Source organism: Lampetra fluviatilis (genome assembly GCF_964198595.1).
Source record: "Lampetra fluviatilis chromosome 45 unlocalized genomic scaffold, kcLamFluv1.1 SUPER_45_unloc_3, whole genome shotgun sequence".
NCBI classification, from domain to species: domain Eukaryota; kingdom Metazoa; phylum Chordata; class Hyperoartia; order Petromyzontiformes; family Petromyzontidae; genus Lampetra; species Lampetra fluviatilis.
In genome coordinates, this window is record NW_027620427.1 from 74,701 (window position 1) to 93,313 (window position 18,613).

Here is an 18,613-nt window from a genome sequence, read left to right on the forward strand (position 1 = left end):
GATTATAGGGGTGGAGATCACGTGGTGATTGTGGTTATAGGGGTGGAGATCACGTGGTGAATGTGGTTATAGGGGTGGAGATCACGTGGTGGTGAATGTGGTTATAGGGGTGGAGATCACGTGGTGGTGATTGTGGTTATAGGGGTGGAGATCACGTGGTGATGATGATGAGAGAGAGACGCAGACTCCAAATCTACAGCAGCAGGCATCGTCAGGGTCACGGGATGGAGCCCACGACCTCCTGTAGACCAGGCGAGGTAGTCAACATCTCCCAGTGTCACGGGGTAGAACCCACGACCTCCTGTAGACCAGGCGAGGTAGTCAACATCTCCCAGTGTCACGGGGTAGAACCCACGACCTCCTGTAGACCAGGCGAGGTGGTCAACATCTCCCAGTGTCACGGGGTAGAACCCACGACCTCCTGTAGACCAGGCGAGGTGGTCAACATCTCCCAGTGTCACGGGGTAGAACCCACGACCTCCTGTACACCTGGCGAGGTCGTCAACATTTTGACTGAAAACTTTCGTGACTGCTGGAATTCGTGTCCTTGGCTCTTTCGGTAAAGTCGCCTAAGTTAGAAATAATAAAATTAAAAATAATAAAATTCAAAATAATTACTTGAAATAGAATAAAATTAAAAATCATAAAATAAAAAATAATAAAATTCAAAATAAATTTAAAATAATTAAAAGCAAAAAAAAACCCCCACGACGTTTCGATGGCAACAAAAGCGGTTTTGATTTTAAACTTTTTTTTATTTTCCAAATCTTTGAGCTAAAGAGCTTCATAGCTCATCGGATTCCTCCTGATCCTGCACGAATACAAACGCACCCATCCCAGATTCAGAGGCCTAATTAACATAATTAATTCGGCCCGATGCCAATTGGTCAAGGGCCCCCCACCGGTCTCGCGCCACCTCATTAGCATAATTTATACCACCCCTCCCTTTCCCCCCGTGATCAACGCGCTGCATTAACATAATTTATGCGGCCCGCTCCCAATTGGCCGAGGGGCCCATATCTCCTCATTAGCATAATTTATTCAGCCCCTCCCCCCCGCCACCTGTTTACAATCCATGGACGTGACCAACGGTCGAGCTCATTAAAATCCGTGCCTCTCCCCTATTGGCCGAGGGGCTCCCGCCTCATTAACATAATTTATGCAACCCGCTCCCGAAATGATCGCGAAGGAAGGTGGAGATCGGGCCGCCGCGCCAACGCAATCAACGCGCCTCGACTCCCCATTGGCCGAGAGGCTGCAGCCGCTACATTAACATAATTTATGTAGCTCCTCCCCCTCCGTTAGCCCCGCCCCATCCCCTCCAATCCGTTTGCTATATAAGGGCGCCCGCCCGCCCCCTACGACTCCCCTTCCCTCTCGCTCAGCAACAGCGGAGGTCAGCAGCGACCACCTCCCACCCATCCTCCTCCATCCGCGTCCATCCTCCTCCGCCTTTGCCTTCTCGAGCAAATCTCCGCCATCATCAGCACCGCGACAACCCCTTCTCGCTTTTAAGCAACAAACCAGACAACGATGGCGGACTACGGAGACTACTCGTCCAACGGCGCCGGCTACGACTCTGTCGGCGGCGGCGGCGGAGCAGGAGGGCCCGGCTCAGGCTCGGGCGCTCAGGACTTCTCCGAGCTGACGGCCGACGACTATCAGATGATGGATCAGGGTGGCGATGGCGGCGGCGGCGGCGGTGGTGGCGGTGGCGGCGGCGGTGGCAGCGGCGGTGGCCCAGGCTCGGCTGGTGGTGCTGCCGGCTCTGTGGTGGCTGGCGGAGGTAGCGGTGGGCATGGCGGTGAACAGTCCGGCGGCGGTGGCGGTGGCGGCGGCGGTGCGGGCGGCGGAGGGATCGTCGACGAGGAGGGGGCGAAGATCAACGCGAGTCGGGGCGAGGAGGATGACGGGTAAAGTTGCACACAAAACGACAAGGGGCTTGGTGGGGGTGGGGAAGAAGCAATGGCGGACGCGGCTGTGGTGGTGTTGGGGAAGGAGGTTGTAGAAGTGGCGGCGGTTGATGAGAATGAGGTTGTAGGTGAGGTTGTTGATGAGGGGGTTGAGGAGGAGGAGGAAGCCGAGGAGGCTAGCGACGACGACGACGATGAGGATGAGGAGACCGGGGAGGAGGAGGCGATGGCGGCGGCGATGATGATGGGAGGAGAACGCAGCTCGAAAAAGCGAGGCCGCGCTCAGCGAGCGCCTCGGCCGCACAAAAGGCAGGCGATGGGGGCTGTGCGGGGTGATGGCGGTGGCGTTGCGCGGTGTGGCGGGAGCCATTGGGGACGATTTCGGGGCGGATGGCTGCGGATTGCGGCGGCGTTAGAGAAGCTCGTTGGGACTGCAGCGCCGCCATTGCTGATGTTGTAGCTCTCGACCATCGACACCGTCGTCGCTTTCGTTCGAATAAATGGCGATGATCGGAAGGAGCGAGACTGTTATGGTGGACGTCGTCGTGCTCGCTGGGGTTCGGGCTAAAGGGCGGTGGGATTTGTTCGTGTCGATGGCGTCGCTTTGACGGCGGATGCGAACGGATTTAATTAAATTAGATGACAAAACAATGGGGGACCTTGAAAACTGCGTCCCTCCCCCCCATTGAGAATGGCGGCGCTTTAGCGCGGGAAAGCGATTTTTTGTTTATTTCGTGGTGATTTTTCACCGCGATTTTGGGGAAGAGTTAAATTAAAAGCGTTTAATAGTGGCGTAGTTGTATTTCATCAATCGATTGAACATTTTAACGATCGATGGCGATGTTTTAAGGGCGCGATGCCGACGGATTATGCGCGAGGACGTTTTTGTTTTCGTCGCTCGTTTTAATGGCGGGAAGAAGGGAGGGAGGTTGTTTTTTGTGTTAACGACGAGAACGGCTTTAGCCGACAACGAAACGTTTCAATATTCACAATTCCACAACGAGCCCAGTTTAATGTCGCGAGCCGTAACGATGTTAGGAGCCGATGGTGATGTTTGATGGTCGGATGCAGTCGGATTTTGTCTCGTTCGTTGCGAGGCATGGCGATGATGATGGCCCCTTTGCCGGACTACAACGGCATCGGGCGGCGTATATTTGATTACTCTTAATCGCAATTACTCGGGTCATGTTTACAAATCGGCGGCGTTTTTGCGCGTCCATCATCGGGAGCACTTGGGGGGTCCCGATGGCGGCGTTCTTAAGGGCAGATGCCGACGGATGTTAAAGTTGTTGTTTAAACTCCGGCCGGCCGCCATTTTATACGCGGTCGTTTTTTAAAATGGACATTTGTGAAGCCACAATTATTAATTCTCTTTTTTATTATTTAAACCCGCACCTCCACCCGCGTAAATTTTTACCGCCTAATTTGTTGTTCGTTATGTTATGCTGTTGATTTTTTTGATGGCCACGTTTATTTAAAATCTTCGTCGGTCTCTTTTTTTATTTAAAACGTGGGGCCCACTTGGGTTACATAAAACCACCTCCGTGGCTTCAAAAGCCAACATCTCAGCTCTGCTGAAATGTACCCCACGTGTTGCCCGAAGCACTCCTCCACGTGTCCTTGGGGCCTGGCCACCCTCTAGGTCGGCTCGGCCTAAAGCAAGAGGTCTTTTGAAATTATTTAACTTTGGGAAACTATTTAAAGCTGGTTGGAGGATTTTGTTTGGGCCCTCTTAGGCTGATTCGGGCGTTCAACTGCTGGATTATTCTGTCTGCCCGAGGACGAGCGCTTGTGTGTGATCTATTAGTTTTCTACCTCCGTAACTTTACCGAAAGAACCAAAGAGTATTGATTCCTGCAGTCACTAAAGCTTAAAACTGCAAGATTTATCCCTCAATTTAGATTTAACTGGACCTCTTCCAGCCACCAAACTAATGCGCTAGTTAATATGTTACTCTTGGTTCTTTAGGTAAAGTCCACGTGGGTAGACTAATTAATAAATCACGACATTTCGATCGCAACACAAGCAATCGTCATCAGGTGGGGGACACCCACAGTGAGAAAAAACTGCTAAAGTAGTTTGGGGTAGTTCATATTCTTGACTTCTTTCGAGTACAGCCGCGCACGTGGAAAGTTTTTAAAGTCAAAATTGCTGTGGCAGTGGGTTACAGCGCTGCAAGTCTGACCACCAGGTTGACTGCCTATCAAATGAGTTGTGTAATGCGGTGATGTGTGAAGCAGCAGCAGCAATAAAAATCGGCACTAAGAGACAAAGGCAGTCGGGTTTTTCGTGCTGGCTGGGCCACAAGCACCGTGCTGATAGTAACAGCGAGTAGCGACTTGCTACTATCAGCACAGTAGTGTAATATCAGCACAGTAGTAGTAGCTACTTGCTACTATCAGCACAGTAGTGTAATATCAGCGTAGTAGTAGCTACTTGCTACTATCAGCACAGTAGTGTAATATCAGCACAGTAGTAGTAGCTACTTAATACTGTACTGATACTACTACTACTAGTAGCAGGAACATGCTGCCTTGCGGGAAAAATCTGCGTTTATAATGACAACGACTAACTATATATACAATCTAGCGGGGGAGTGCAAAGGCCAATCTTGTGCGATTAGGGATGCTTAACACGCAGGGCATCCAGCAGTATCCCCCCCAGTGCCTTATGCGATGACGACATGATGTTGATGATGATGATGATTCTACGCCGAGGCAGCTGCTTGCCAACGGCCTATTCTCCTACTCGCGTGACGTAGCTTCGTTAACGCGATTGTGTTCTATTTACACATTATACCGATTCGCATATCCCGCGTTGTAAAGGAAAAAAATGTGTTTCTCCCCCCTCCTCCCCCTAAATACGCATCGGTCATCGCGTTCTATACATTTTGATCTAACGTCCCCAATTCGCGTCGATGAATCCTTTATTCAATGCGGCAGAAGTGACTTGTGTTTTTATACTTATACACACTATTTCCTTTCGTTTAGCAATGGGAAGAAAGCAGACGTCACGGAGGAATCCAATGCGTCAGAGCAGGGGGATGCCACACAACAGAGTCCATCGCCATCGCACACAGAGGCGCCTGGGTCTGGCATCGAATCGTGGCCCATCTTGCTGTGAGGCCTTGCGTTACTTTGCCCACCCACTCCCTTTGCGCCCTCCCGATTTGGTTGGCTTGTATCGAACGATAGCCAGCGTCGTTGCGATATAAGGTCCGTCTGCTATGTAACCATTTCTATATAATTGCTACGCACCATATACTATTATTGCTGATTTTTTTTTTAGAATAAATATCCGGATCTAAAATACCGTAAAACTATTCGTATTTTAAGAGGTAAGCGGAAAACTTAACGGGAGAAATTTTATCTTATCTGAAAGCGAATCTTCAAAGGTGTGTGTGTGTGCCATGTTGATGGCACGCAAGCTGCCAACACTGCAAGTTAATTGTATCGCCCCCCGTAATTGAAAACGTTAACGGACTAATTGCAATGTTTGTTTTGAGTGTTTGAATGGTAACCATCGTTTATTTTCTCGAATCCCAGGGCTCGTCCCTCGCGTAACTCTTAATGGTATAACCCTAATGACCACCGTTGTATACTGTGAAGTTGCCCTTCGTCTGTACTAACCGTGTGTGTCTCTCTGGGTGTGTGTGTCTCCCCCACTCCGTGTCGCGTCGCGTCTCGTGTGTGTGTCTGTGTGGGTGTGTGACTGTGTGGGTGTCTTGTGGGTGTGTGACTGTGTGGGTGTCTTGTGGGTGTGTGACTGTGTGGGTGTCGTGTGTCTGCGTGGGTGGGTGTCTGTGTGTCTGTCTGTGTGTGACTGCGTGGGTGGGTGTCTGTGTCTGCGTGTGTGTCTGTCTGCGTGGGTGTGTGTCTGTGTGTGACTGGGTGTCTGTGTGTGTGACTGTGTGTGTGTCTGCGTGGGTGGGTGTCTGTGTGTGTCTGCGTGGGTGGGTGTCTGTGCGCACAACAGGAAGATGTTTGTGGGGGGGTTGAGTTGGGAGACGTCCAAGAAAGACCTCAAAGACTACTTCAGCAAGTTTGGCGAGGTTGTTGACTGCACCATCAAAGTGGACCCCATGACCGGGCGGTCCCGGGGATTTGGATTCGTTCTCTTCAAGGACCCTGGCAGCGTTGACAGGGTAAGGCAGACGATCCGATGGGCTGTGACGGCTCTTTTTAGCACCAGTGGCTCCGTACGGCTCAAAAGAAGTTCAGACGTGAGCACGGTTAAATTTCGATGTAAAGCTTTCGTGACTGCAGGGATTCATCTTCTTGGTTGAATTTCCCTTCTCACGTAGAAGGGAAATAATAAAATGATAGAAAGAAAACATCAAATAAAAAATGAAAGAAAAAAAGTGTAAAATGAAATACAATGAGGTAAAAAATAAAAGAAAAATAATAAATAAATAATATTTCGGCTCCTGTTTTCCCCCTTCTACGTGACTTTACCGTAAGGACCAAGAATATGAATCCTTAAAAAAAGTTTATTTTAAGAAACAGCAACTTTGTTTAAATTTCGATTTAAAGATTTCGTGACTGCAGGGATTCATCTTCTTGGTTCTTTCGGTAAAGTCACGTAGAAGGGAAGTAATAAAATAATAAAATTAAACATAATAATATAATAATATGAATCTCACTTTTATTTTTATTATTGTATTACTTCCCTTCTACGTGACTTTACCGAAAGAACCAAGAATATGAATCCCTGCAGTCACGAAAGCTTTAAATCGAAATGTTGTATGCGCTTGCGTTGTTTGTGAATGTACTCTGACCTTGCTTTACACACACACGACGACGACGACGCTGATGACCTCCCTCCATCTCGCCCCCCGCTAGGTCCAGGACCACAAAGACCACAAGCTGGACGGCCGCGTGATCGACCCCAAGCGCGCCAAGGCGATGCGTCGCGAGCCCGTCAAGAAGGTGTTTGTGGGCGGCATGAGCCCCGACACCCCCGAGGACAAGATCCGCGAGTACTTCAGCAGCTACGGGGAGGTGCGTGGAGCCACGGGTCGCTGTGGCCAAAAGCTTGAGCTGGGGGGGTCTGTTGGGATGTTTGGGGGTATCTGTTTGGTGTTGGGGGTCTGTTGGGTCTTTTGGGGGTCTGTTGGGGTGGTGGTGGGGGTCTGTTGGGATCTTGGGGGGTGTTTGGGGGTCTGTTGGTGGTTTTGGGGGTCTCTGTTTGGTGGTGGGGGTCTGTTGGGATCTTGGGGGGTGTTTGGGGGTCTGTTGGTGGTTTTGGGGGTCTCTGTGGTGGTGGGGGTCTGTTGGGATCTTGGGGGGTGTTTGGGGGTCTGTTGGTGGTTTTGGGGGTCTCTGTTTGGTGTTGGGGGGTCTGTTGGGGGGTCTGTTGGGTCTTGGGAGGTGTTTGGGGTGTCTGTTGGGGTGGTGTTGGGGGTTTGTTTGGTTTTGGGGGGGTCTCTGGGTCTCTGTTGGGTGTGCGTGTCCACCCTGCCTGACCTGTCGCCTCTCCCCTTCCGTGCTCAGATCGAGGCGATTGAGCTGCCCATGGACAGCAAGACGAGCAAGCGCCGCGGCTTCTGCTTCATCACCTTCAAGGAGGAGTCGTCGGTGAAGCGCTGCATGGAGAAGAAGTTCCACGACGTGGGCGCCAGCAAGGTGAGGGGGGGGGAGGGGCGCTACCCCCCAACGCACGCTGACTCTCATGGCTCTCTCGCTCTACACTCTACTCATCTCACTCTACTCATCATCTCTCTACTCTCTCATCTCGCTCTACTCATCTCTCATCTCACACTACTCATCTCTCCACTCTACTCAGCAAGGTGTGGGGGGGGGGGGGGCGCTACCCCCCAACGCACGCTGACTCTCATGGCTCTCTCGCTCTACTCTCTCTCATCTCGCTCTACTCATCTCTCATCTCACTCTACTCATCTCTCCTCAGCAAGGTGAGGGGAGAACGGTGCTACCTCCAACCCACGCTGACTCTCATCGCTCTCTTGCTATACTCATCTCACTCTACTCATCTCACTCTACTCATCTCTCCTCAGCAAGGTGAGGGGAGAGGGGTGCTACCTCCAACCCACGCTGACTCTCATCGCTCTCTTGCTATACTCATCTCACTCTACTCATCTCACACTACTCATCTCTCCACCACTACTCAGCAAGGTGAGGGGGGAGGGGCGCTACCTCCAACCCAACCCACGCGGCCTCTCATGGCTCTCTCGCTCTACTCATCTCACTCTACTCATCTCACTCTACTCATCTCTCCACCGTTCGACTCTCATCACCTAACGACTTTCCTTTCATCCCCCCCGTCCCCCGTTCAACCTCTCCGCCATGTTCACCGCGTGTTTCTGCGTTGTCCCCTCGCCGCGTGGCGTGAGCAGTGTGAGATCAAGCTGGCCCAGCCCAAGGACGTCTACCAGCAGCAGCAGAGCGGGCGCGGCGGGCGCGGAGGCCGAGGGCGAGGAGGTGAATGACCCCCCCCACCCCCGTGCAGTTTGTTGGGGGGCGAGGTGGCGTGCCCCCCCCAAAGCGTTTTGAGACCAATGGTTGTACGCCTTTTGGCGTCATCTGGTCCAACACCATGTGAGACTAGGCTCCTAAGTAAAGCTGTCTCGGGTGTGGACCAATCAACTTCAAGGACAGTGCTTATCATTATCATCATCAGAGTTGTGTTTTTGTTTGCATTATGACTGCAGGTATTGTGGTCTATGCAAACATGACGCCTTGTATAAAGGTGTCAGTTTTGTACCAGTTTAAAGGATAAAAGCTTACTACTATGTTGCCACTGGTAAAGGAGATGTCTCATAGTGACCAATGCTTGTTCACCTGGGGGGGTTCGCACAGCTTTACCCCTTTCTGGGGGTGCCGGACATGCCAGATTTATATTTCTTTAGAACAGGGGTGAGGAACCTTTCTTGTCTGCCAAAGATCATTTGCGACGCCATACAAAGTAATCGCCTTAAAGATTAGCCTGTTATGTTTTGTCATTTAATTTTAACTCTCCCCTAATGTAATGGCTGGAGCTGCCAAATTATTTTCGTGAGCCGCCCAAGGGCCGTACCCAGCCGGGTAGGGTACGGGTAGGGTACGGGTAGGGTACGGGTAGGGTACGGGTAGGGTACGGGTAGGGTACGGGTATCCATTTGCGACCCTGGTGCGACCGGGTAAGGAATCAAAACCCGTTTGCGACCTCTGTCCGTTCCACGGCGACGATGGCGCTGACGATCGCTTTTTAAAAACGGTGCTACCACGAACATCTCCGCCTTGCCCACCAACCAACGCATCAGACTGCTCCACCACCACCCATCCGTCCGCCACTCGACAGCCACGTCTTGACCTCCCGCTGTGACCTCCCGCTGTGACCTCCCGCTGTGACCTCCCGCTGTGACCTCCCGCGGCCCCTGCAGGTTCCGCCCAGGGCTACACGCAGGGCTACAGCGGCGGCGGGGGCGGCGGCTACTACGGCCAGGGCGGCTACGGAGGCTACGGCGGCTACGGCCAGGGCTACGGCGGGTACGGGGGCTACCCCAACAGCTACGACTACACGGGCTACAACTACTACGGCTACGGGCAGGGCAGCTACGGGGACTACGGAGGTACGAGGGGTGGTGGTGTACATGATCTACACACTGTCACATACTATATATATACACGCTGGCCTGTACATGATCTACACACTGTCACATACTATATATATACATGCTGGCCTGTACATGATCTACACACTGGCACATACATTATGCTCGCTGGCCTATACACTATGCGCTGTGGGTTACACACAATACACACTGGCACATACATTATATATACATGCTGGCCTGTACATTATATACACGCTGGCACATACATTATATATACATGCTGGCCTGTACATATTATATACACGCTGGCACGTACATTATACACACACTGGCATATACATTATAGTTCCTGCTGGCCTGTACATTATACACACGCTGGCACATATACACGCTGGCATGTACATTATACACACTGGCATATACATTACACTTGGTGCTGGCCTATACATTATGCACCCACTGTGGGTTACACATTATACTCACTGGCCTATACACTATGCACGTGCTGTGAGCTACACATACACTAGAATATACATATACACACTGCTGGCCTGTACATTATATATACACGCTGGCCTGTACATTATACACACGCTGGCACATACATTATATACACGCTGGTCTATACACTATGCACGCGCTGTGAGCTACACAATACACACTAGAATATACATAATACACACTGCTGGTCTACACACTATGCACGAGCTGTGGGCTACACAATACACACTAGAATATACATTATACACACTGCTGGTCTATACACTATGCACGCGCTGTGAGCTACACATACACGCTGGAATATACATAATACACACTGCTGGCCTGTACATTATACACACGCTGGCACATACATTATATACATGCTGGTCTATACACTATGCACATGCTACACAATACACACTGGCCTATCCACTATGCACACACTTAGGCTTGTACCTTGCACACGCCAGCTTGTACGCACTTCTCACCGGCCTGTTCCCTGTGTTTGTCCCGGCGTCGTCGTCCCCGTCGTCCCCAGCGGGGCAGCAGGGCGGCTACGGCAAGGCACCTCGCCGCGGCGGCACCCACCAGACCAGCTACCGGCCCTACTGAGCGCCCACCGCCCCCCAAGGATTCAACGTGGGGCCTCCTCCTCCATGCCGCGTGCCCCCCCCCTCTTCCCGTAGCCGCTCCCCACGACGTGCGGTGACCCCCCCCTACTACCGGGCCAGAGTCTTTCTCCCTCTCTCCCTGCTGCTGCCGGAGGCTCCCCCACCACCACTTGCCGAAGGTCTTCCCCTCAGCTCCTCGCTTTCCTGTCCGGCTCTTCGTCCGTGCCCCGGGCTCCCGCGTTGTTCTTCCAACCCCTCAGTCTTGAGGGGGGGTGGTGATGGCGCGGGATAGCCCCGTGGTGGTGGACGAGGAGGGGACGGGGGTGGTGATGATGAGGGGAGGGAGGAGGGATGGTGGTGGGGAGGGAGTCTGGTTGAGGTAGACTGGGAGGGAGTGAGCTCTGGCACTGGGGGGGAGGGTTTGGGTGGAGGGGGGTTGGAGGGAGGAGGCCCCAGAAAGTGACCACGGTAAGCGAGGAGAGAGACACGCTGGAGATTGTCGGAGTTATTCTGTTAGTCTATTGCCGATACTTTTTTAAATTGCTGAGCCTGTGTGTCTAAGATGGCTATGGTGGTGATGAGTGGTGTGGTCGCAAGATTGCTGGTTTTTAAATTGGCAGCCGAGTGATTTTGTTGCGATGTGTTTTGTTAAACTGATGCCGATGGGCGAGTTGGTGTTTTATCGGGCCGCGAGAATTGATGCTATTCTTGAGGTTAATTGTTTTTATGGGGTAATAACCGTTGTGTGTGTGTAAGTCTACGGTTTCTAATTTCAACTACTCGTTTCTTAACAGCGCTGCTCCTGTGTTGGTTTAAAGTGTAAACTTAATCCGTATTTTGTAAACGTGTAAAAGAAGTGAAACTTCGTCAACGTAATCTTCCCTTGTTTACAGATAACTTTCTCTGATATTTGAGAAGACTTAACGCATTTTTTTAGCTTCCCTATTTTTCCCCGGGAGCATTTGTACAATCGTGTTTTATTCTAAAACTGTCGTTTCTGAAATGCGTTTCATTCACACGTGTGCGTGTGTTTGTGTTGTGTCTTGTTCAACAAACCACCTCTAACCCCCCCCCACCCTACCTCCCACCCCCCCCCACCCTGTCCTTCCCTCACTGACCGGCCAAAGAGTAACATTATTACAAATCTCGACGAACCAGTAGCTGTGTATACACACACACTTTATTTTCAGAGTCAAATCCTTCTGTAAAGGTGTTTTTCTCCTTTAGCTTCGCCCAAAACCCCTCCGATTTAACGTTGGCTTTCGCGACCAATCTCCATAATAGTGACGAATTGGCACATTCTCTCTTGATTTTAAGCTTTCGTGACTGCAGAAATCATTCTCTTTGGTTCTTTCGATAAAGTCCACGTAGGTAGACAAAATGGTAATAGTTCACGACGCTTCGGTAGCAACACGCTCAATCGTCACGTTTTGTTTACGCGACACGAGCCTTACTGGCTGGCCGTGTTGGGTGGTGGTGGGTTTTAACGACACATCTACATGGCGATCTAACCCACCAAAACTTCTATGCCTGGTATACACTGGACGGTCGTGGGTTCCATCCCGACCCCGAACGCCTTTGTTTAAAGTTTGCGACTTATCCCTCCGAAGCCATGGGGATTTTTCTCCCCCCCCCCCCACCCAACATTTTCGGAATCTACATCGAGCGTTCTTAAGTAATTATTTGGCCGTTATAAATTTCCACGTGTCGATAAGCCACACTCGGTCAGGAGGGGATGGGGCCTATTTAATTTTGCGGTAGGCCAGCTCCGCTTGTGAAAGCGCTCGCTCTCACTGTGGCCTTGCCTGCTAAAACAAAAAAATAGTTTATTGGCAATCGTCACGTCCAATTGGAACGTTGTTGGCACACCGAACAAAACCCATCCATGCTCCAGAATCGTTAACGTTAACTTCCCACCGTCGGTCGTCCCGAGGGATCAGATTCTCGCCCTTTTTGTGAGTGACAAATTGTTCACGGGGCCCCAAAATCCACTGCCTCTAACACCCATTTTGTGAGTTTTGGATCTCAGTGACCAACCCTCCCGGCCCTCGCCCGCTAGTCTTGATCTGGGGAAACGTTTGCCTTGGAACGTTTTATTTTTTGGCCGCTCTGTGTGACTTGACTGACGGCTGACCGAACTTGCCTGTGACGACGACGATCTTTTGAAATGTCCCCCCCCCTTCCCCATGTACAGGGTTTTGAATCGCTGGTCTGTGGTGTGAGGCCTTTGTTTTTATATATATAACGGCCGAGCTGAAGAAGGCCCCATCCTTTGTTTATTTCCTCTATCCGTACGCGGTTTTTTTATTACGTGCGCGTAAAAAAAACAAAAAACGTCTCTCGTCAAAACGTTTTTGTGCTCCCGTTTAAATTAAACCGGCGGCGTAAAAGCGTTCCTCGCTGGGAAAAGCGCGTTAAGCAGACGGATAAAAACAGTTTTTTTATATCGAAAGCAGAGATCATTTTTAGAAAAATAGTAATAGTAACGTCTCTCTGGAAGTTGCCAAAGTAACTTAAAAGTAGAACCGCGTGTTTTTATTAAAATAGCGTTTTGACGGTGAAAGTAAATCGCCTAACTCCGCCGAAAAGTAGAATCTATTGATTACGGTAGTTGCGAAAAGCCGTCTTGCGTACCCGCCACGAACGTGTAAAACCCTAACACGAGAAGGGGGATGGCCCAGTTTACATTGTGTGCGTGTCGTCGTGTGTGTGTGCGTGCGTCAAGTTGTGGCACAGGTGATGATGCCCCCATCGATCGGCCAGTCATCTCGGTCCCCTATGCCACCTGCAAGCTCTTGCCCCGCCCCCCCAACTCCACTAGAAGTGGTAGCCGGCTTCTGCCGGAGAGAGCCTTGGGCACTAGAAGTGGTAGCCGGCCTCCGCAGTTCACCAGGCCCCCCACCACCACCACAGGCAGCAGCAGTGGCAAAGCCACCGCCGCTTTGAATCTTTTGCGCATTTCGATTCCCGTTCGCGGGTCAATCTGAACTGGGTCCCGCTTGGAGCTGGGGGCGTTAGATGCGTGCAGACGCGAGCACTGGGTGGGGGGAATGAGACGTGGATGACCAGGCGTGTAGGTAAAGCTTGGCGACCGTTAACCTCCTCCTCCTGCCGACCTTCCTGAAGGTCCTCGCTAGCTTGTACCACCCAACAAAGTGCGGCCTGTCGCTAGGGGGACTATAGGGGGGGTGATTCTTGTTAGGGCTACGTGTCACGTGGGGTTTTCGTGTCCGAAGGCGCGGGGGGATTCTGTTGAAGTCCTCGGTAGCCACATGGGTTGGCAGGGGGGGGGGGTAGAGCGCTGTAGGGTGGTGGTTTATTTATTTTATCCGGCCTTTGCTAGATCAACACGGCCCTAGCAAAATTGAGTTTGGTGGTGTGCACCAGTAGGGGTTGGGGGGGAGGGGAGTTTGTTCGCAAGCGTCTTGGAGAGTTTCAGTTTGTATTTGTTTGGTGTCGCCCGTGAGCCAAGTGGCTCTTGACTCGGGGTGAGAAAGATGAACGGGGAAGAGCGTCTTTGAAGTGACGACGCGCAACAGGGAAACGTCCAGGAAAAAATCGGCAGAAAATCTGGGGAAAAAGCACCCCCGCGTATCAACGCTGCTTGCAAAAATGCCAGTGGCATGCACGTCCGAACGATGACCATGAGACAGTTTAGATTAAAGTTGCCAGGCTAACTTTGTACTTCAACAAACATGGCTAAACCGTGCGTTTTCGAAATCGCCAAAACAAAGCTATTAAAGCAATGTAGTAGTGGTGGTGATAGGAACTGTGATTCCAATTTAACAATAAACGATACACACGGGGCATGTACGACCAAAAGAGAAGCGGGGGGCGAGAGAGAGAGAGTTAGGGGGGGGTGGAGTTTTTAATCTGTAGTTGAGCTGGTGATGGTGGTGGCTGAGATGAGAGAGGGGGGGTGGGTTGGGAGGGTTTAACAAGGGGAAATGAGCCATCACGGACCCAAATCCGCCCTTCCCTCTCCTGCCGCTGTGCCCCCCTACCCCTTTCTCCCCCACCCCGCTCCCTCCACGCAGGGCTCACTGCGCGCTCGATCGATCGCTCGCCCCGGAACCACAAAAAAAACCCCAACCGTGCGCTTGTGGTACGGGCACCCCCCTCCCCCTTCTATCCCTTCTGAACTTTCTACCCCCGACCCTCACACCACCCCCCCCCTCCCTCCCCAAACGCGGACGGCGGTCAAACGATTTAGCCGCTGCGAACAAAATTAAGTCCGTTGCGCGCGTACCCACGTTGGCGTCAACTTTGCGGGTTTTATTTTTTTTTACTTTTTGTCTCTCCCCCCCCCACCACACTCCCTTATCCTCTTCTGCCTCCCCCCTCCCTCCCATCTTCTCGACGTAGTGATCGATCGTACTGTTAGTGATCGATCTTCCGTACTGATGGCGATCTTCCGTACCGTTAGTGATTGATCGTACCGTTCGTTAGTGATCGATCGTACCGTTAGTGATCGATCATCCGTACCGTTATTGATCTTCCGTACCATTGGTGATCGATCGTACCGTTAATGATCGATCGTACCGTACCGCCCTCTAGAAAGGAATTTCAGTCCGTGGGGAAAATTAACGAGTAACTAGCGCGGAGTTAAGGCGATTATGTAGTTTTTTTTGTCGCGATAACGCAGGGACCGTTGATTAAATAGCCGGGGGGAGCTTTAATGGTCTTATTCCTTCCCCCCCCCCTCCCCTTTGACGTCGAGAGAAAAAACGAAACTTGTAAAGGTTGCAAATCGTACGGCGTAAAAGTTGTTTATTTTAACGGTTAAAAGCCCTGTTTTTTGCACTTTTTTGCAGGTAACAAATCCCTCCCCCTCCCCAAATGTAGCTTCCTATGTCCGCCGCTGCAAGTTTACCAGGATCGTAAACGTCGGATAATAACGATATTTTTTACTACCTTTACCCACCTCCTCCCTCTCGCCCTCTTACCTCTCCCTTGCCCCCCCTTTTTTTATGAACGCGACCCCTAAAATGAAATGTCTTGATGTGTTCTAATTGTTGTTGTAAGGAAAACTAAAAATGTGTTTTTTCTATAGCGCCGAAAATTGTGAAGGCTTAATGTGAAATGGGTTTGTTGGCGCGCTGTTGTTTTTTATATAACGGCAAACCGGTTGCGCCCAACTTGCGTTTTGCTTGGGGGATAATGTTTTCTGTCGCTCAATATCGCCAAAGCGTTATTTAATCGATGTGCCGTTTGATGTTTTGTCGTTGAAAAATCCCCAAAGTTTTGTGTGCTTGCGGGTAAACCACCACCACCGCAGGTTCGTGTGTTGTGGGCAGGAAAGCGACGCGCTGTGGCAAAGACCGTTTGGAAAGTTACCAAATGTAATCGCTAACAAACCACCAAACCTTTTTGGAATTGGTGGCGATTAATTTTAGTTTTATTTTGCTTGTCCAGGGGAGGGAGAGATTTGCGTTTTATCGTTTCCTGGTTCGGAACCTACATTTTAATTTCGACTTGGAAGCTTTCGCGACCTGCAGGGAAATCCCGTGCTCTTTGGTTCTTTCGGTAAATAATCTCTGGCTACGTTTCGATCGCAACAAAAAGGCCACCCCAAATCGCACGTGACCTTTCGATCCGTGTTAGTGACGACGCATCCGTGAAATAACCCAACAAGTTGGCTGTCTCCGTGAGAAATTAAAGTGCGGCTCGCTTGTGGGTGCGTGTAACGTCGATTTTGTAACCCCTTGGGGGGCCGTGCCCCCCCCCCAGTTGCTAATGGGGATTGGGGGGGTCATCGGGCAGCTGCCTCAATCGGGAAATTTTTAACAGCCGGAATTTGTCTAAGAACTTAACCGCGGCGGGTAAACTTTATTGATTAGTCAAATTATTTTAGTCGAGTGTCAAACGCGCTCTCTCCCTCCCTCCCTCCTGTAGCGTCAGAGTCTCTCGAGCAAGGAGAGCGGGGAAAACCCACAAACCACCCCGATCCCCGTTTACGACCCGCAGTGACGACTGCCGTGCCACGTGCCGTGGGCTTGCTTTGCGATTCCTCGGTGGTTTTTTTTGTTTGTTAAAAAGCAGCGGGCCACGGAGACTTCTCCCCCCCACCCACCCCCTCGCTCTCTTTCTCGCGCTCTCTCTCTCGTGTGTGTGTGTACGCTATAAAAGTGTCTCTCTGATTTGTCTGGAGGTTAACCCCCAAGTCTGTCGATTACCCCCCCAAACCCCGTTTCTCGTTTGCAGTCCATCTTCCCACCCCCCCCGGTTTGCTCCGTAAAGCGCCAGTGGGGGGGGGGGGGCCCTCCCCCCATTGTTTACTTGTCGACAGATTCGTAATCGTCTTGGTTCTTGACGTAAGGCTACTTTAAAGCTACCGACCATCACTTCCATTCCCCTCCCCCCTATTTACAGAGACCGCCAGGGTTACTTACTTGCGTGTGTATCTGCTATGTTAACCATGCGTCGATGTAATGTTAACGAGATGTAATGTTACCGTTAAACTGTTTCCAGGTCTAAAGGGGAGAGTGGGTTGCGGGGGGGGGTGACCCCCCCCCCTGCTAACTAACTAATGTTCGTCTGTTCTGTCGTGTCCTCGCGTCCCTTCTACAACAACAACAGACGAAAGTTCATGCCTTTTTTGTATTTTTGTTAGCGTGAAGTTTGTCGCTACGCCCCGTTTTCTGAAACGGGCCGGAGTATTGAGCGGGAACGTTGCCTCGTCGCCGAGGGAGTTTAAATGTTTTTGTTGTTTGCTGCGTGCGCGCGAGTGGTTGGTTTTTTTCTTTTCAAAAGTCGTGTGGCACGGAGGTCGGCACGTGGTTTGGTGGGAGAGGGGGAATTACTGCGTCAAGAGCTGCAAAGCCAAAGAAAAGCCTTGGTTGCTAGCGCTTTCCTGCCCAGCCCTGCCTTTATTGTGGCGACGATGATATGAAATGGTGGTGGTGGTGGTGATGATGGTTACGCGATAAGAATGTGGAAGTCCCCCTTCCTCCCTCCCTCCCCCGTTCCTGTTGTCTAAAAACAAACCCAGTTAATTTTCAACCCGGTTATAATTGGGGCCCCCCCCTGTTGTCCCGCTACTTGACTTGACCTTGTTTTTGTAAGTGGGAGGTTTAATGATAAACTTCGTTTTCACAGCCCCTGGGGTAACCCCCACACCACCACAAGGTTGCAATGTCGGGGATCGAACCCACGACCTCCTGCGTACCAGGCGAGGTAGTTGGCATCCCCTAGCCACTGCGGCTGGAACAATGTGGACCCTCCCCTCTCTCGGGACTTCCTCAGTCTTGCTGCTACTGCGTGTCTCTGTGTCCGTGTCTCTGTGTCCGCGCTACGCAAGCGGTCGTCTGCCCAGCTCGTGGTTGTTGACTTCTCTTTTCTGCCCCCTCCTCCCCTCCTCTCCACCCCCCCCATCAGCTGGAGGCTGGAGGTCTGCGCCCCAGCGAGCGTCACTGCGATTTGTCTCCGTGTAAACCCTCGGTCCGTTACACACCCACCCCGCTCCGCCCGTTGTGGTTTTGTTGTGTAGCTGCATTATTTTTTTCGGTATTGAAATGTTGTGTCTTTTCATTTTATTTGGTAGAGTTTTCATTTTTTTAAGCAAAAAACAAGCCCCCCTATCCTCCCCCCCCCACTCCACTCGTTCCTTTTTACCCCTCCTATCCGTAATCCGCATTTTGAAAGTTAATGAATAATAAATAAGTCCCGAGTGTGTAAAAAAAAAGTAACGTGGTTTTTGTAGCGGGTCCGTTATTTTACCGGTTTATACCGTTGTTGTTGTTGTGGTGTTTTTTTATTGTTATAAAAAGGCTTTTTTAATGATCGATTTTAAATTTGGGGGGGGGGGGGGCAGGGGAACGAGTTTGGGGGGGGGGAGTGAGTGAGTTTGCAACGCAAAGCAAAAATAAGTTTGTCCCCAGAATTTTTTTTAAACCAAAATTTATTTCCATTTTCTTAAATCTTGGGGGGAGGGTGAAAAATAATTTGATAAAAATAATTTTCATTCCCTTGGACATTTCCGAACCATTTGCCAGTATTTTGTTCGTCACACTGCAACCATTTTTTTTAAGAAAATAAAATTCAAAATGCCTACA

At 50.9% G+C, this 18,613-nt stretch overlaps 1 protein-coding gene across 5 annotated transcripts; it reads left to right on the plus strand.

Annotated features, from left to right (window-relative positions):
- The first annotated feature begins 1,353 nt into the window (after window positions 1-1,353).
- HNRNPD (heterogeneous nuclear ribonucleoprotein D) lies at window positions 1,354-18,613 on the plus strand. Of its 5 annotated transcripts, XM_078884490.1 has the most exons (10): window positions 1,354-1,913; window positions 4,904-5,032; window positions 5,889-6,057; window positions 6,755-6,913; window positions 7,406-7,537; window positions 8,266-8,350; window positions 9,292-9,480; window positions 10,487-11,027; window positions 14,597-14,664; window positions 17,937-18,613. In XM_078884490.1, exons 1-8 carry the CDS (start codon window positions 1,534-1,536, stop codon window positions 10,558-10,560), a joined length of 1,317 nt encoding a protein of 438 aa, XP_078740616.1. In that variant the 5' UTR covers window positions 1,354-1,533; the 3' UTR covers window positions 10,561-11,027; window positions 14,597-14,664; window positions 17,937-18,613. The 5 variants fall into 5 exon arrangements, with proteins under 5 accessions (XP_078740616.1, XP_078740615.1, XP_078740618.1 ...); XM_078884489.1 differs by lacking the exon at window positions 14,597-14,664; XM_078884491.1 differs by lacking the exons at window positions 1,354-1,913; window positions 14,597-14,664 and adding an exon at window positions 1,951-2,222.

Bases quoted from the DNA above. Each gene is read 5' to 3' on its own strand.
- HNRNPD (XM_078884490.1), top strand. From the start codon at position 1,534: ATGGCGGACTACGGAGACTACTCGTCCAACGGCGCCGGCTACGACTCT. The intron at 6,058-6,754 runs GTAAGGCAGACG...GCCCCCCGCTAG, and splicing joins ACCCTGGCAGCGTTGACAGG to GTCCAGGACCACAAAGACCA. The intron at 8,351-9,291 runs GTGAATGACCCC...CGGCCCCTGCAG, and splicing joins CGGAGGCCGAGGGCGAGGAG to GTTCCGCCCAGGGCTACACG.